At 39.6% G+C, this 16,027-nt stretch overlaps 2 protein-coding genes across 6 annotated transcripts in view; both read right to left on the reverse strand.

The window, feature by feature from the left end:
• Nucleotides 1-7,942, reverse strand: part of COMMD10 (COMM domain containing 10) — an 80,376-nt gene extending 72,434 nt beyond the window's left edge. For both annotated transcript variants that reach the window (XM_015850003.2, XM_032441555.1), the window contains exons 1-4: nucleotides 7,677-7,942; nucleotides 7,483-7,573; nucleotides 6,740-6,850; nucleotides 5,409-5,564 (exon numbers count right to left, since the gene is read on the reverse strand). In XM_015850003.2, coding sequence (XP_015705489.2) covers nucleotides 5,409-5,564; nucleotides 6,740-6,850; nucleotides 7,483-7,573; nucleotides 7,677-7,846 — 528 coding nt within the window. In that variant the 5' untranslated portion in view covers nucleotides 7,847-7,942. The remainder of the gene's footprint in view (nucleotides 1-5,408; nucleotides 5,565-6,739; nucleotides 6,851-7,482; nucleotides 7,574-7,676) is intronic.
• Nucleotides 7,943-7,961: 19 nt separating this feature from the next.
• Nucleotides 7,962-16,012, reverse strand: ARL14EPL (ADP ribosylation factor like GTPase 14 effector protein like). Of its 4 annotated transcripts, none has more exons than XM_032441556.1 (6): nucleotides 15,781-16,012; nucleotides 13,932-14,000; nucleotides 12,048-12,129; nucleotides 9,193-9,305; nucleotides 8,703-8,842; nucleotides 7,962-8,373 (listed from the first exon to the last, which is right to left on the reverse strand). In XM_032441556.1, the coding sequence occupies exons 2-6, from the start codon at nucleotides 13,965-13,967 to the stop codon at nucleotides 8,151-8,153; spliced, it is 594 nt and encodes a 197-aa protein (XP_032297447.1). In that variant the 5' UTR covers nucleotides 13,968-14,000; nucleotides 15,781-16,012; the 3' UTR covers nucleotides 7,962-8,150. The 4 variants fall into 4 exon arrangements, with proteins under 4 accessions (XP_032297447.1, XP_015705490.1, XP_015705492.1 ...); XM_015850004.2 differs by lacking the exon at nucleotides 15,781-16,012 and adding an exon at nucleotides 15,301-15,738; XM_015850006.2 differs by lacking the exon at nucleotides 15,781-16,012 and adding an exon at nucleotides 15,099-15,212.
• Nucleotides 16,013-16,027: the final 15 nt, after the last annotated feature.

Consider the following 16,027-nt stretch of genomic DNA (forward strand, 5'->3'; position numbering starts at 1 on the left):
TTGTGCCTAGAAGTAGAACGATAGTTTTTAAATGTGCTCAAAGTGTATCTCCTATCCCTTGTCATTTGCATTTATTTGGTAAAGAATAGGGTAAGAAAGATAGGAAAAATCTCATTAAAAAATCCTCAAGATGTAGAATCTAAAAAACTGGGCATTATTAAAGTACCTAATAACCATGTTAAGGAGCAGAAGATTAAAGAAACACAGCCATGTTGTAGCTGGCTTTCAAAATAAATCTCAGCAGGTATAAAACGGAGTATTCCATCTTCTACCATTTGAATTCTCTTCACCACTATGTGTGATGATATTGTACTATGCAAGTTGCCTCACAATTCATTGTGACAATACCCATAGGGACTACACTGTCTTGTGACCTCTGCTTGTCACTGTAAGAAGGATTAGAGGAGCAAAAACTAACCAGAAAATGATAGATGCCTTATTTCTGCTTTAAGTGTATTCTTGTTTATTTCACTTTTCTTCCACATCAGAATGAAATTTGCCCCACAAACAATGCAGAACCCTTCTTTGTCGTAACTGCCTTAGGATGCATGTCACTCAGAACGCCATTTCTACAGGCTAGCCAGTATCTAACAGGGAATTCAGTATGATTCAGTACGCAGATAAGCCCCTTAAGAAGACCGGTTTTGGAGAAAATACCTTTCATAATTTTTCCCATAAAGCCTGATGCAGGCAGCCAACATACAGAACTGACAGCTATGTGAAGTTTTAGGTATGTAATTACACCAGTTGCATTCCCACACAACATTATATTAAGTAAGGCTACTTCATTGCCTTAAAAAACTTCCCCTTGCCTGGCAGCATTGGAAGCTGACTTTTTTATTGTATATATTTTAGAGATATAGCAAACAGGTTTCCAAAACAAGAAGCCTATGAAGAATATAGCTTGACTTGCCTGTTAGAACAGATAGCCTTACATTGCAGCACAAAAAAAAATCCCCAAAAAAACCAAACCCATATATATAGAACAAAATAAGGGTGGAGGGTTTTTTTGGTTGGTTGGTTTTCTTTTTAGAGGGATGACAGTGGAGAAAAGTAAAGAAATCAATGGAAAACTGCCATGAGAATTCAAAGTGAACTTTACCAAAAAACTTGCTCTTCGTCACAGAGAGGAATAAATACATTTTAATCCCTACAATGTGTCCTAATGTCTGAACTGACACATTAACAAGAATTGAAAACTGGATCAGACTTATTGTTTTCCTATCATTCTAAAGGTCAAATAAAGAATACCTTCAAACAAAAAAAAACAAAGACCCAAACCCAGATACAAATACCATCATTCCAACTGATAAGGAATGTATCACCCAGCAGACGTAAAACAGTAAATGGACTGCTATACTAGTAAAGACTCGCTGAACTAATTAATGCAACAGGAGACTATACATAATTAATAACACTGGGCAGCTGAATACTGACTATAAATAGATCAGTAAAAGAAAATGAAAGGATGAAGCAAAAGAATACTACTAGGTGATATAGCTTTAACTCTAAATTTTTTTTAATTAATCTCTCAGGACAACAGGCTCTATCAACCAGATTACACCGAAAAGTATTCAAAGACCCCAGCTCAAAAAAGAACATTTTTTTTTCTAACAATCAGGAGCAGTTTTCCATATGTCACAGAGGAGATTAGTATTCCTCACCCGGGAAATATTTATTCTGTTGTAATAATAAACTCAATTTGACCTGTAATCTTAATGAAGCTATCAGCCAGTGCATTATCACCTACACATGTGGCATGAGGACAGAATGAGAATTCAGAATGCTACTGTACCTTTCCAGTAAGAAAGGGATCTGGTTTAAGAGAATCAAAATAAACACAAAAACACAGAGAACTGTCTGTAAGACATCACTTCCACCTAATAGGTAGTGACCTGCAGAAACAGAAATGAAAGATAAGTGCCTGATCCTACTTGATTTCCCATTGAACTCTGGCCAATCTGCCCTTTTTAATCCTTATGAAAGCTCTGGCACAACTAATCCTACAAGCCACCTCCAGGAGCATGAACATGACCCTGAGTAGCCAGCACGTGGTGCACACCATGGTAAGTCATGTAGCAAAGCTGCTGACATCTCCTTTTACATGAGAGAAATTGATGAAATATGGCTGAATGAGCAGAGGCTAAGGTGGACTGACAACTGCCTGAACAGCCAGGCTCAGCAGCACAAAGCCTAGCTGTAGGCCAGTGGTGTGCCCCACAGATCAACTCTGGATCCTGTTGCTTAACATCTTCATTAATGATCTGGATGATAGGGTTGAGTGAGCACATCCAACCCGCAGCCTCCTCACTCAACACAAACAGTGATGAAAGGACAGGAGAATCTCTACTGTGAGGAAAAGCCAAAACAACTGGAATTGTTTAGCCAGCAGGAGACATGGCTCAGAGAAGATTTTATCAATGTGTATAAAAACCTGAAACAAGTGTGCAAAGACAACTAACCCAGGCTCTTTTCAGTGGTACTCTCTGACAGAAGAGGCAATGGACACAAACTAAAACACAAGAGGTTCCATCTGAACAGCTGGAAACACTTCTGTATTGTGCAGGTGACAGGGCAATGGCACAGGTTGCCCAGGCAAGTTAAGGAGCATCCTTCCTTACAGATCTTCAAAGGCTTCCTGGACTCAGTCCTAGGCAATCCTTTCCAGGCAGCCATGCCTGAGTGTGGGAAATATAACCAAGTTATAAATTGCATCTAAAAACTATGTAATAATACAAGTGTTTTTCCGTGTATCAACTTTTTTTTAAAGAGGTAATTATGACAACTTAGAGGGAGTTGCTACAACAGCAATATATCTTAATACAATGTTTTTCCCCAACTTCTTAAAGACAACACAGCAAATATGTGCTAATTTACTACTACTATAAGAACACAGATGGAACTAATTGAAGGAATCATGTAAATATCCACTACACTTGTAATATTATGAATTCCATGTAATGAGATCACGAGTTCGTCCATTTTTCTGTGTAATTTTCAAATATCTTCCTATACGTGCCTTTTTAGTAGAATAATTGAGGTTTAATCCTTTGCCTAAGAAAAAGCTTTCATGAACTTCATAGTTTTTCACTAAATCTAAGTCCATAGGATTAGAATTCTAAAAGGTTTTACAAAGCAAACTGAGAAAGTAAATTCAAGCTGTTGAAACTCAAACTACATTCACACCCAAACTGAAAATCAACTTGCCCTCCAGAATAGCAAAATCATTTTCACCTTTTGTTTAAACATGCTTTCATTCTAAAAAGAACAAAAATTAAGGAATAAAAAAATGACAATTTTGCAGCTGCTTTTGCGCAAATATAATTACAAATGACAGTTTGAAACTTTGTATGAACTGTGATATGCTAACAAAATGTAATTCTGTTATATAAGGTGGTAGAGAAACACAGCATTTCTATCCCAATAAGGTCACTGAAGGTGAAAAGGGTACAAGTTCTAGAATAGAAAGAATTACAAACAGAAGATGATCAAAGGCTTTTTTTTTTTTTTTAACTAGTTCCTTATAAGTAGAAATGTCAACAGCAAAAATCAGATCACTGAACAGCATGTCTGAGAATTTTACTGAGATATTTGCTTGGCAGAGCTTCTTCAGAACTGCCTCCCAATCTGCACACACGTGTTGTGTTCTGAATGGTCCACCTCATAACCTTAAAACCCAGTTTTCCAAATGGTCAAGTTCAAATACTTTGGAAAACAATCAATTGTAACCTAATTTTGAATATCTTTACTCTCTGCAAGTGTCAGATTTTGTCTTCTTAAAACGTACCTTTACATCTAAAAGACCAGAAGCTGCTTGTACTACCTTCTTATTTTGTCAGTGTATCATCTATTGTTTATCACATTTATTTTCTACGTGCAATTCACTTTTCTACATACAATTCACTAACTGAACAGGGTTACAGAACAGATAAAAGCCAAATCTTATGCTAGTAAGATAAAAAAGATAAAAATAAAGGACAATTAAGTCAATATTCAACAGTTCTGTCAAATCATTCAATCACGCCTCACACTGGTGGGTTCTGTTTACACTCCCCCAAAGGCTTATCACAATAAACAAATAATTATTAAACAATAAATAAACAATAAACAAAAGGATTTTATACCTGCTCATAGATGTATACATTTATGCCTAAAGATACAGTAGATCAGACTTCAACTGTATATGCCAAATTTTTAACTGACAACAGATATATATGAAGCATGAGAGCTTTCATTAATTATCCAGATTACAAAATCAAAGGTGGCAGATGCTCTGAAACACACTAATTACAGAGAAATAACACAAACTAAAGGCCACCACCAGCTCCAGGAGATCCTTATAAGTATGGATGCTGATACAGAGACATCACTTGCTTTTCTGAAGGAAGCTGGCTGAACTCAAAGCCAAATGCCAAAAAAAGACTTTATGATTTACGAAGTGAAATCAAGTCTTTTATGGAATTGAAGGGAAAATTGTGCCAGAATGTGAAGATTAAAAATGGTTCACAGATTTAGCATTTTTGATGGATTTGACCTCTCATTTAAATGAGTTAAACATATCTTCAAGGTGAAAATCACCTTATCTGTACTACATTTCTAAAACTAACTGAATTCAAAGTGAAACAAATTATGGCAAACTCAAGTTACCGTTATAATTTCCTGCATTTTGTCGTGTTGGCATAAAGTATGCAGCCTTGCTTTTAGTTTTCATAGAACCATAGAATCTCAAGGTTGGAAATTACCTATAAGATCATCCAGTCCAACCATCCTCCCATCACCACTGCTAACACAAGCCACCAAACCAGATCCCTGACACCTTATTCCTGTCATCACTTTTTGTCAGTACACACATTTGTGAACAACTGCTTTCAATGATGTAGCACAGGAAAATCTCAGCTCACCTCCTTGAGAACTAACTAAGAGTGGCAAAGTGGCAACTACTCGTGCTGACCTAGACAATGATGCATCAGTTTCACAAATCCAAATATCTATATATATATAGATAGATAGATAAATATATAGTTTAATGGCTTTCTTGCTCATTATCCACAAATTTCACTTGTGGCCCAAGACAATTCCTATTCACCCCATTTGGCCCAGGCAAGACAAGAGGTTGTACATCCATGACCAACTGTAAAGCATCTTCATATAACACAGAGCATATCACAAATGACACGTAGGGCACATTACACTGCATAGTTCAAACAGTTATAGCAGCTAAACTATCACATAAATACCTCTTCAAGGCAACACAACTTCATTACACTGATGACATTAAGCCACTACCTACAAAGTACCCTTTTTGTTTTCAGTACCTTGTGTTGTCATAATTTTTTTTTAATATTAGACACCTTGCTTTGAAACACAGCTATATAGCTTTAATCTTAAAAAAAAATAATAAGAATTACCTTCTGAGGGGTCAAAACCCTCTGTCTGAACTTTTCAATTGTCTCTTGACCTGCAGCTGCCCATGCACTGGCAAATGCCTCAGCTTTGTCCTGGTCCAGGTGAATGCTCTGCAGCTGTTGTTGCAGTGAAGCAGGCTTCAAATTGTGATAAACAGCCTGTTTAAAGGAAGAATAACCGCAATTGTTGAAGCACCATTCTACATGTTGTACCAAGCCGTTCTACAATACCACAGATGGCCTCCACATGTACGTAAGATTTTTTACTAGCAGCTCTACAATGGGACTGCAAGCACTGAGTTCATCCTAACCATTTCACTGAGGAGATGGAAGAGTGCAACTTTCCCAATCACAACTCAAAATGCAATAATACAAATGACTCAAGACAGACAAATTGTGAAAAGTTACATAAGCAAACCACGGTCAAAACACCATATGAAACAAGTCCTGTGTGACATGGCACTCCAGAAAGAACCGAGTCAGAGAATGGGGCTCATTTCAACATTGTCCTTGTAAATACTCGGGCCAAAGATCATGGCAAGGAGTGGATATCCCCTACCATGCACCAGCTTCTGGTAAAATCAAACGATACAGTGGGCTGTTAAAAACCATGTTGAAAGCAATGAGTGGTGGAACATTTAAGCAGTCGGAGAAGCACTTGGCAGAAGTCAACACCAAAAGATCAACCAGTTGAGATGATCCTGCCCAATCCAGCCCTGTACATACTGCTGAGGGAGATAAGGTCCCTGTGGTACATGTAAAGAGCATGTTGGGAAAAGTAGTTGGAAAAAGGTCCAGCTTCTGGAACTAAGTTAATTAATGTTAAATTGACAGGTGCAAGAAAGACTCAAGTCACTCAGCACACCTGAGTAACACCAGCATGCACTCACTGTGCACAAAAAGTTTACACACTTGCACGTGTGTAAACGCATTTCCCTCCTCAGTGGTGGTTGACTGGCAACCTACAGCAGAAGCAGGAAACATCCTGTGCAAGACACTCAGCTGTACAACATGCAGTAACCCGCTCATTCAGATACAAGAACTACAACAGGTATGCCTGTTCACCTGCAAGTAAGAGGAAAGACTTCCTCACAGTCACGCAGAGCTGATTTCCATTGCCTGTATTTATCTTAGCTGGAAGATCACCCCATAAATGCAATGAGTTCCAAACAAATCAATAAAGAAACAAATGGAAAACCATGTCCCCAAAACATGTGTAATATACTACAGACACGTTCCCATAAAGTATTTTCTATCTTGACATCTCTATTTTTAAATCAACGGCCTGATAAAAGAAACACATTTATCAATTCACAGCGGTAAAAACAACGTACCTGTTCCAAAATGAATGATATGGCCTCGAGAACTAGATGAAGATCCTGCTTTTCCAGTGAAAAAGCTATTTGAAGCTTTTCTTCTTCCTCTTCACTGAAGCTGCTTTCAGCCTGAAACACAGGGATGGTTACTGCTGACATTGTGTTCAGCCACTACGAACATACCTGCCAAGACAAAGTTTTCTCATCACTCTTACATACACTGAGCTTCTCTAAATTTCTTAAGTGGAAATAACAAAGTAAAGCCCTTTCCAACAAGAAAAAAGAAACACCAAAAAAACCAATCTAATTGATCTCCTTGAAATTCAGGTTTAATTTATGAGATTCTGCAGCTTTTATCGGGATCACTTGAAATACAAAAAAAAAATGCTTTCTCCATGCGAATGAGAGCTACTGAGGAAACACTTCCCTTCTGACTGCATCAGCTCATCACGCGCAACAAACTTCCATAAATAATTAGTGCGCTGCTTGAATCAGAACCAAAGAAAACAGGAAGCAAAAGCTGTTGTGTAGTTAATTCTGCAGGTTCCTTCCACTTCAGATTCCTCCCTGATATGTCTGTTATGTGACAGGGGAAATAAAAGTCCTAAGTCAAAGCACATTGCTTTGAAAGTTGGATTTTAACACAGTCCATACTATACCATGCTAATGACAGTTACCACAAATGTGTTTACTTTTAAATGCAGTAGTAGTGACCACAATAAATTAAACAGCAATCTAAGTGCAGATATAGTGCCGCTCACCTTCAGATGCAGCCTCTGCAGCAGGCGGGACAGCAGCCTCGGGAAGCGGCCCGGGTCCACGGCGTTGAGCAGCAGCACGGCCCTGCGGATGCTGCATGGAAGCAGAGGAAGAGGTCAGGCTGCAGCAGGCCCCGCTGCCCTCACCCCACAACATCACAGGGCCGAGCAGGGACAGACACCATGTCTATACCTACCTGTCCGTCTCCGGAACCACGGAGGCCGCCATGGCTGCTGCCACCGCCCCGCCCGACGTCAGCAGTGTAGCTGGGCGGGGCGGGGGGGAAGGCGGGGTGCCGTTCATCGTGTCGGGTGGCTGTAAGCTCTGCTCTGCTTGATGAGTGTTGTCCTTTGTAAACACACCCATGTTGTAAGTTAAGGTTCATTAAATGCAAGTGCTTTACTCTAGCAAATAGTTGTTATTGTTACTGTTACCTCAGGCTTGTAATGTTTCCCAAACTAAATGAGAGCGACCAAAATAATCTGCTGAAAGGTGTAATTTATTCTAACATCGCGGTGTTTCTAACATTGTGAATAGTGTATTGAAGGAGAAGCTACAGTAAACGTTACTATTCATAACTAATGTAGTATGAACATAAATTACATAAGTAATGTAGTATGAACATGAAGAAAGAAGAACTTTGCACAGTTACAAAGCTACTGAAACAAAATCAGGGGTCAGTAGGAAATGGGAAAGAACTGATCACATTCCCATCTTCACTCTCAATTGTATCGTAAGCCCACTTCCTATTGCAGCGACATTCCGGCCCACACTTATTTGAGTTGCATTTGGGGCAAGGATAGAAGCAACCCAAGCACTTCTTGTCCAGGCAGTCACACAAATCAATGTTAGTACCAAGCAGCCGGCCACGACTGTTGTACTTCTTCAGAGTTCTGCAAAAGCAAAAAAGAAACAGTGATTCTTGGAGAGTGCTTTGACATTTTTAAAGACTAAACCCAGCAGATGTGGAAAACATCTGTCTAAGAACAAATATTTCCTTCTCAGCACCCTCACAATAAGCCCTAATTGAAATAGGCGCTGTGTCTGTGCTGAAGAGGTCAGAATCTATGTCATGCAGAAGTTTGTTTTCCTTGCTAAGCTTTCATATGTAAAAAGAAATCTCTGAAAAATATTAATGCTTCTACGCACTCCGTTTCTATTCAGTAAACAGCATGAGAACCATTTTTAATAGCAAAATTTGTAATAAATTAATGCATCTTACTTGGGCTTATTGAAACAGACTTGTTTCATCTCTGACATGCATGCTTTTTTCCTCTGCTGTCTAGTTTCAGGATTGAAGTTAGCTATCTGAGGTCCTGGATTCTGAAAGTCTAAGTGTTTTAGTTCCTTGTTCACTTTTTGCTAAAAACAAACAAACAAAAAGAAGAGCAAAGTTACAGTTTTTGTAACTACAGCAAACACTTATTAGCTACCAAATGCCCTCACTGTCTTCCAAGTGGCATTAAAATTAGTATCTTAATAAGCTGTGGAAATAGCCCGCTCTCAAAGAATACTTCTTTATTTCCTCTCTGTTTCATTAGAGCTCAGAAGCGCTTAGCTCTCTAAATTACTGCACTGCAAACTCAACTATTTTGCAGTTATTAGTGGTATTTTCCTACTTGAACTCTAGCTTTAAACTTTTATATTTGTTGAATAGATTGAAGACAAATGGTAAGGATCTTAGCAATAAAACAATACTGCAGAAGTCATACCCGTTGTTGTGCTGTAATGGAGTCTGCGTCAGGACAGGCAGATTCTTCTGCAGATGTTTTCTTGACATTGCTGCTTTTCTTGTCATTTTCCTCCACCTGTTCACTCATGTCACCTGTACAAAATGCACGCATGTTGGACGCACACAAAAGTGTGAGATTCACCAGCCTCTGAGTGAAGTTTTTGAGAGCAGTGATACCCACAGTAGACTTTTGTATGTCTGAGAAACACAGAACTGTTAATTCAAAGAAATGTCATCATCTTTGACTCTATTACTGACACCACGTCTCTGCACTTAAGAGTTGTTTCTCCGCTTGCCAGCAGGTGACACTGTTATCCTAGCAGCAGTTCCTCCTCTTAGGCTCCCAAAGTGAGCCGGCCGGGAGGTTACAACACAGGTGGTGGTTTTCACCCTATATCCAAATTACTAGACGAGAACTTCCTGTCCTTTATACTCAGCCCTTATCTTTGCAAGAGATTTTGCTTAGAAATGCAGTGTGTAACTTTTAGGATGAAAGAGCAAAGAGTGCCTCACTCTGCTGTCAAGGAACTCACAAGGGCTATGAGTTCTTTGACTCTTTTGTACAAACACCAACCAGCTCCTCACTCTCACAAAGAAATGGTGGTTTCAACTATTCAGGACAGATGATGACTACTACCTTTTACTCCGTCTGGGGAGACTCTTAAAATGTAATACAATGTAAATAGCTCCAGTGCCTTTAACATTAATGACAAGCAGCATCAGCTTCTTTTTGGTGTTCTTGAAAGCTATTAAAGATCTTAATATTGTTTGCTGTCTGGGGGAACCTGCTTGTCTTAGTTTTTGCTAGAGATCAACAAATAAAACAGGAAGGAATGTTCACAGGAAGTTAGTGCTGCTTTCCAAGTGCACTCAGCTTGGACTCCCAATACAGATTTGCTCCCTGCATCTCCTCTTATGTACAGTCATGCATCTTTATCAGTACGTATGAATGTCATCTGTGCCTGTTTAATTACAGCGTGCGAGGATCAGGAGAAATATAGCCATCAGCGCATACCAATGTAAGCACACAGAATCCACGGTGTCCTCTTGTGTCATAAATATTCAACCTCTTTGGAAGCAGTCCTAGCAGCTATCTGGAGCCAAACATCCAATATCAGAAGCATATTTAAAATCTCGACAGAAAAGGGACAAGCCAGCATCATTTTCCAAACAACATATTTCAAATACTCTTGCACCTCCTTGATGAAAATATTCCACATAGAAAATGTAGTACGTTTCTGTCACTGTACATGTTGTAAATGGAAAGTATTAAATTTTAACCTCCAGGAAAGATATTAAAAATGAAGCAGAGTGGGCCTAGGAAACTCTATTAGATTCACATACTTGTAGGCTGATTTTCTTCCAGATCATGTCCAGAAGAGGATGAGGAAAAGAGGGAAACTATGAAGCATCCACTCTAAAGTCTGCACAGCTTAATTATTCAAAGGAAAGGATGGTTTTGCATGAAGCAGTGTTTATCCCTCTAATGTGAGCAAGCTTTTGGTCCACTGTGTCTTGCAGGGGCAATGCATTCAAAACTAGAAATTTCAATTACTATTTCATATTGGTATGTCTTTAGAGGACAGCCATCAGTTGCACTTTTCCTCCCCTAGAATCTCTGCTCTTCTGCACCTTTTAAACAGAGCTAAATCTTTCTGGAGGTGACCATCCATATCTCAAAGTACTGCTGTGACTAAAGCGTATGGCTAAGACATGGCAATTTCAGCATGGACCATTGGCACAACTAAAAGCAAAGCTTTTAAAAGCAGATTAGGGGAAGAGGAAAATCGGAGTCTGCGTTACATTAAAAGAGACTTGTTCTTATCCAAGTGGCAGATGTTTTTATTCAGAGAATGATTTCAGAAGATGTTGGGATTTGGAAGGAATTGCATCTGTTTAGGATTTTTAAAAGAGAAATATTTTCCTGTATTGCCCTTTCAAGAATTCAGTATTCCTATTTATGATCCTTGCACTGTCCAAATATTTCAGCTAGTGAAATGTGGTGACTGTCGTTCAGATATCCCAGGCTGCTTGATCTCAACAGCCTAAAGCTTGTACCCCTGCAGAGCTTGCCAGAGTGATTGCACATTGTTTTCAAGCTTCACATGTTCACTCCAGAGGAACATGTTCACTCCAGCTCAGATCTGTAACCTCCTGTTCCTCACCTTCACCCAGGCAAAACAAGGTGCTATTCCCAAAGTTCAATGTGGTCCAACATCATACCCACACATTGCAGTGGTCACATCTATAGTTCTGCACAGATGTTGTACATTCACACCCGCATCTTGAAAACTCTGTAGGAAATCTGATGACAGCTTAATCAAGAATGTGAATATTCATATTCCTTAGAATTAATAATGGGCTGATCTGTTAAGATGTGGAAACGCCACTTATTAACTAGTGCCTGCCTTCTCTTATAGCTCCACCTATATATCTATTTTCAGAAGATGGCCTTTGGTTGAGCAAGAAAACACAGACCAGATAAAGAAGTAGGCCTCATCTCTTCCAGCTCCACAGGTTTCCTGAAAAAACTCGTAAGTGTGGTGAATGGGTAACAGTCCATCCTGTGAGAGGAGTTCAGACAGCACATCTCACCCTTTCCCAGCAATATAAATCAAATCCTCATGAGTTTTCCCTTCCACTCCAAGAGTCTTTCTGCCTCCCTTGATGTGAGAGATCCTGTGGCTGAATTCTAAGGGAAAATCTGCCAATTGTCATGCACATGCAGAAGAGATCTGCTGGAATCACCTTACAAGTATCTAGAGTTCCAAAGGGGATGCATTTAGATCAGAATAGAAAGAAATGAAGTTACTAAGAATTTTATAGTGTACTTACCAGAGCAGGAGGCTGGTACAACACAGGTTTCTTGCTGTATAATTCCTCTGATTGTGTGAGTGTAACGTTTGTCCCCCAGTGACTGAAACAGAAGACAAATAATCAAAATAACACTCCCCAGAGAAGCAGGTTGAAGACTGTGCCAGGTAACTAACTTTTAAATAGTACTTGTCAAAAAAAAACGTGGAAATAGAGAAGCTGTAAGTCAACCAGGACAAGAGCCCACATGCATTACCTTCCACTCATCATATTTTTGGAGATCAAAAGTTTTTTTTTGTTTTTGTTTTTATTTTAAGGATAAATAAATGACAAAACTGTAACTAACTGCTGCATTTTACAAAAATTAAGATTTTTTCTAGAGCAAAGAAGAAGTGGCATTTTGTACCACATACTATTTAGACAGAATATTTTGGGTTTTGTTTGTTATCTCCAACTGGCAAAAGTCAGCAAATAAATATGTTGCCTAATAGCTACATGGACATCACAGCCTCCCAGTTCAGCTTGCTATCCTTCAGTATTGTTTATCTTACCAGGGGAGACAATTGAGGCTCCACCTGCTACCTCCAGATGCCCACAGTCAGCATGGTACACTCCTTGCTGGTTACTCCTCCCTAGAACACAGTCAGACCCTAAAGAACATACAAAGCTGAAAAGTCTCATAAACTCTCCTGTTCTGCTTTGGCATATAGTTCGGAATGTCTTTTTAACTACATTATCTGTATCCACCCACTCTCTGATCATTTCACAAATCAGTCTAAGGGCAAGTGCTTATTATTTATTTACTATTTTATTTTCTTTCACTCCAAACACTGTTAAAACCAAAATTTGATGTAATATTCTAGCAACAAATCTTAGCTAGGTGATTTAAAGGCTGCTACACATAAAGTTGTTTTGTTTACGTGCAGTTTTCCTTATCATGAAAAATAAAAGAGGAAATCCCCCGGGGGAGGCGAAATAAACTCTCCAAGGTATTCCTGTAACGGCAAGAAACAAGCCAAGAACTATAACCTGCTTTATTCTTCTATACATTTTCCAGTATTCTGATTTTTCTACGTTTTATACAATGCAGGAAACAGGTATTAATAACTCTATAACAAAAAATAAAATAAAATAAAATAAAATAAAATAAAATAAAATAAAATAAAATAAAATAAAATAAAATAAAATAAAATAAGATAAAATAAGATAAAATAAGATAAAATGACCTGATGCATAATATCTCATTTTCTTCAGTTTGGTCTCTTTGCCTTTGTTAATATGGCATAATGTGGTATATAAGTATATCAATTCCTGAATTTTTGCTGAACTTTATGAATTAATTATGGTTCTTGTTTATCATGGCAGATATCAGCCTGAAGTCTACCCAGGGTAGTTTGCACTGAGTTTGTTAGGCTGAGAGGCTATGTACATAAACTCTGACTGCTGGTGACATTTTCAAAGGCTGATGCTGGTGGAAAATCTCCCAGTGGTGAGAGAGAGAAAAAGAGAAAGAGTAAAAAGAAGGGAAGAAAGGAAGAAAAAGAGAGAAAGAAAGAGAGAAAACAAGAGAAAAGAAATTGGAAGAAAGGAATATTAAGAAAATAGAGAAAGACAGAGAAGAAGAGCAGGCAAAGTTACAGACACCCAGTTATATGTAAGTTCTTATAAGCTTCCTGGCCATTATCCAAAATCCATTTGTTTGCTTTGCAAAGTATTTGCTTTTTGTATAGCCTTTCCCTACAGCTAATGCATGACACTCATCTTCTGTGTTACAAGATCTTCTCTAAATTCTGTCACTTGATCAGCTCATTTCACTGGGGACTCATGACCTATGCAAGATGGTCAGGGCTGTATCAGTGGCAGCATACACAGGTATCTACTTAAAATCTTCCTGTGGTAGTTTACCCGAGGCCAGCAGCTCAGCGTCACACAGCCACTCATTCACTCTGTTCACAGTAGGATGGAGGAGAGAATCTGTAAAGTAAAAGTAAGAAAAGCCATGGGCTGAGGTAAAACAAGTTACTAGGCAAAGCAAAAGCCATGCAAGCGAGCAAAGTAAAACAAGAAATTTACTCAGGTTTTCCCATCAGAGGGCAAATGGCCATGTACTTCCAGGGAAGCAGAGCTCATTACATGTAATGGTATCACTCTAAACGACCCACTTCCTCTTTTTCCCCAAGGCTTTTATTGCTGAGCACAAACACATAGGGGACATCCCTTTGGTTAACTGGGGCCAGCTGTGTTCCATCCCAGCCTCTGTTGCTCTACCAGCCTCCTTGCTGGTGTGGAAGCACAATAAACAGCCTATGACTGTGAGCAAGCACTGCTTAGCAACAAATGAAGCATCATTGTATTGCCAGCACTGTTCCGATCCTAGCATCTTACAAGCAGCAATGGGGGAAAAAATGCTCTTAAAAAAAGACTCTATCTCTGTTAAAACCAGTGCAGATTTTTTTGCTGCCTCAGTGAGAGTTTCAATGCAAGCTCCCTGCCTGACATAATTCCAGATTTCTGTTTCATCCCTAAAAATACAGGAGCAGTATTCAAGTATCTCAAGGGCCAAGCCATTACACAAGTTTTATTCTGCAGGTAAATGGAACTAATAATTTCAGCAAGCTTTCTCCAACACAAATTTCCTCCATAGCTAAATTCCAGTAAGTAAATTAAGAGTTGCAACCAATTAGAAACACATTGCTGTTGGCTGATATTTTTTGTCTAACAGCAGCAGATAAGAAGGCTGGATGCTGCATGGGGCAGTGCTCGGGGCAGCTGAGAAGAAGAAATCACATTTCCCTGTGTTAAAAATGAGCCTGTAAGGGATTAACCCACTGATAATAGTTTCCTTGCAGCTTTGTGGTTTCATTGTTAAAATGTGGCACAGGTGATTGTGTTCAGTGGAAAAAGGTGTGCTGTAAAAGATCACCATCATGACTGGAAAACACCATTTCTCCTCTCCAGCTGCACCACCCACACCCCTTATCAGGGATTTCTGTCTATTTTCTCATTTCTGGACATCCAAATCAGCAACAGACTTTGAGGGGGTAGAATATATGAAGAAAAGGATATGTATACAGGTCTGGGAGATAATTATAGTGGCCAAGATGTCATCAAGAAGAGGTTGTAAAAGGCTGGTATGACTCCTGTCATGGCCACCAGCCACTCCAACCGATGCCTGTAGCCTTGCAGCAGCCCATGGCCAAACTGCCACAGCCAGGTGTGTGCTACCTGTGGGAAACAGTACTGAAGAAAGGGCAGAAATGCCCGTGGGTACTACCTGCAGTCCTGCAGCATGCTGACAGGGCTCACACAAGAGCAGGGATAGAATGTGGAGACTTTGGTGGAGGGCAACCTGCACAGACTGACCTCTGTTCCCCAAGGCCGCACCCACCCTGTCTAGAGGAGTTCGGCATAGGAGCAAGTAAGGGCTTGCATGAGTTTATAGTTGTGATTCTCAGCCTTCTCCTCCATGAGCCTGTTTTGCTCATGACTGTAACTGTTAGTGGTCTTCCTGCCTTCATCACAACCTGTGAGATTTTTCACCTCATTTCCTTCCACAGGCCCACTGAGCAGAGGTAGTGAGAACAAATCAGGGTGGGTGTATGGCAGCTGTACAATTTCAGCCCACTGTGTGTAAGTACTGTAAAAGCTTATTTCCCACCCATGTCTCCACAATGATTTTCAGTGAACTTCCTTTCACCTCAACTCCCTTCACAAAAGCAATTTCCCCAGCTCAATCCAGATTCCTTCCACCCACCTCTCCCTCCCTTGCTACAGCTCCCATTTGCCGCTCCCAAATTTCTATGCTCAACTTGTATCCAACAGCAGCAACAGCTAGTTCTTGTGTCTAGCTCTGTTCAATCTGCATCCCAACCCTCAGGCATGTCATTTGCACCGCACAGCTTGTTGTCCTCTGCAAACTTGCTGAGGTTTGCACTGGATCCCACTGTCAGTGTCACTGATGAGGATTCTGAGGAGCACTGGTCCCACTACTTGACCTCTGA

Source organism: Coturnix japonica, chromosome Z (assembly GCF_001577835.2).
Source record: "Coturnix japonica isolate 7356 chromosome Z, Coturnix japonica 2.1, whole genome shotgun sequence".
Taxonomy (NCBI): Eukaryota; Metazoa; Chordata; class Aves; order Galliformes; family Phasianidae; genus Coturnix; species Coturnix japonica.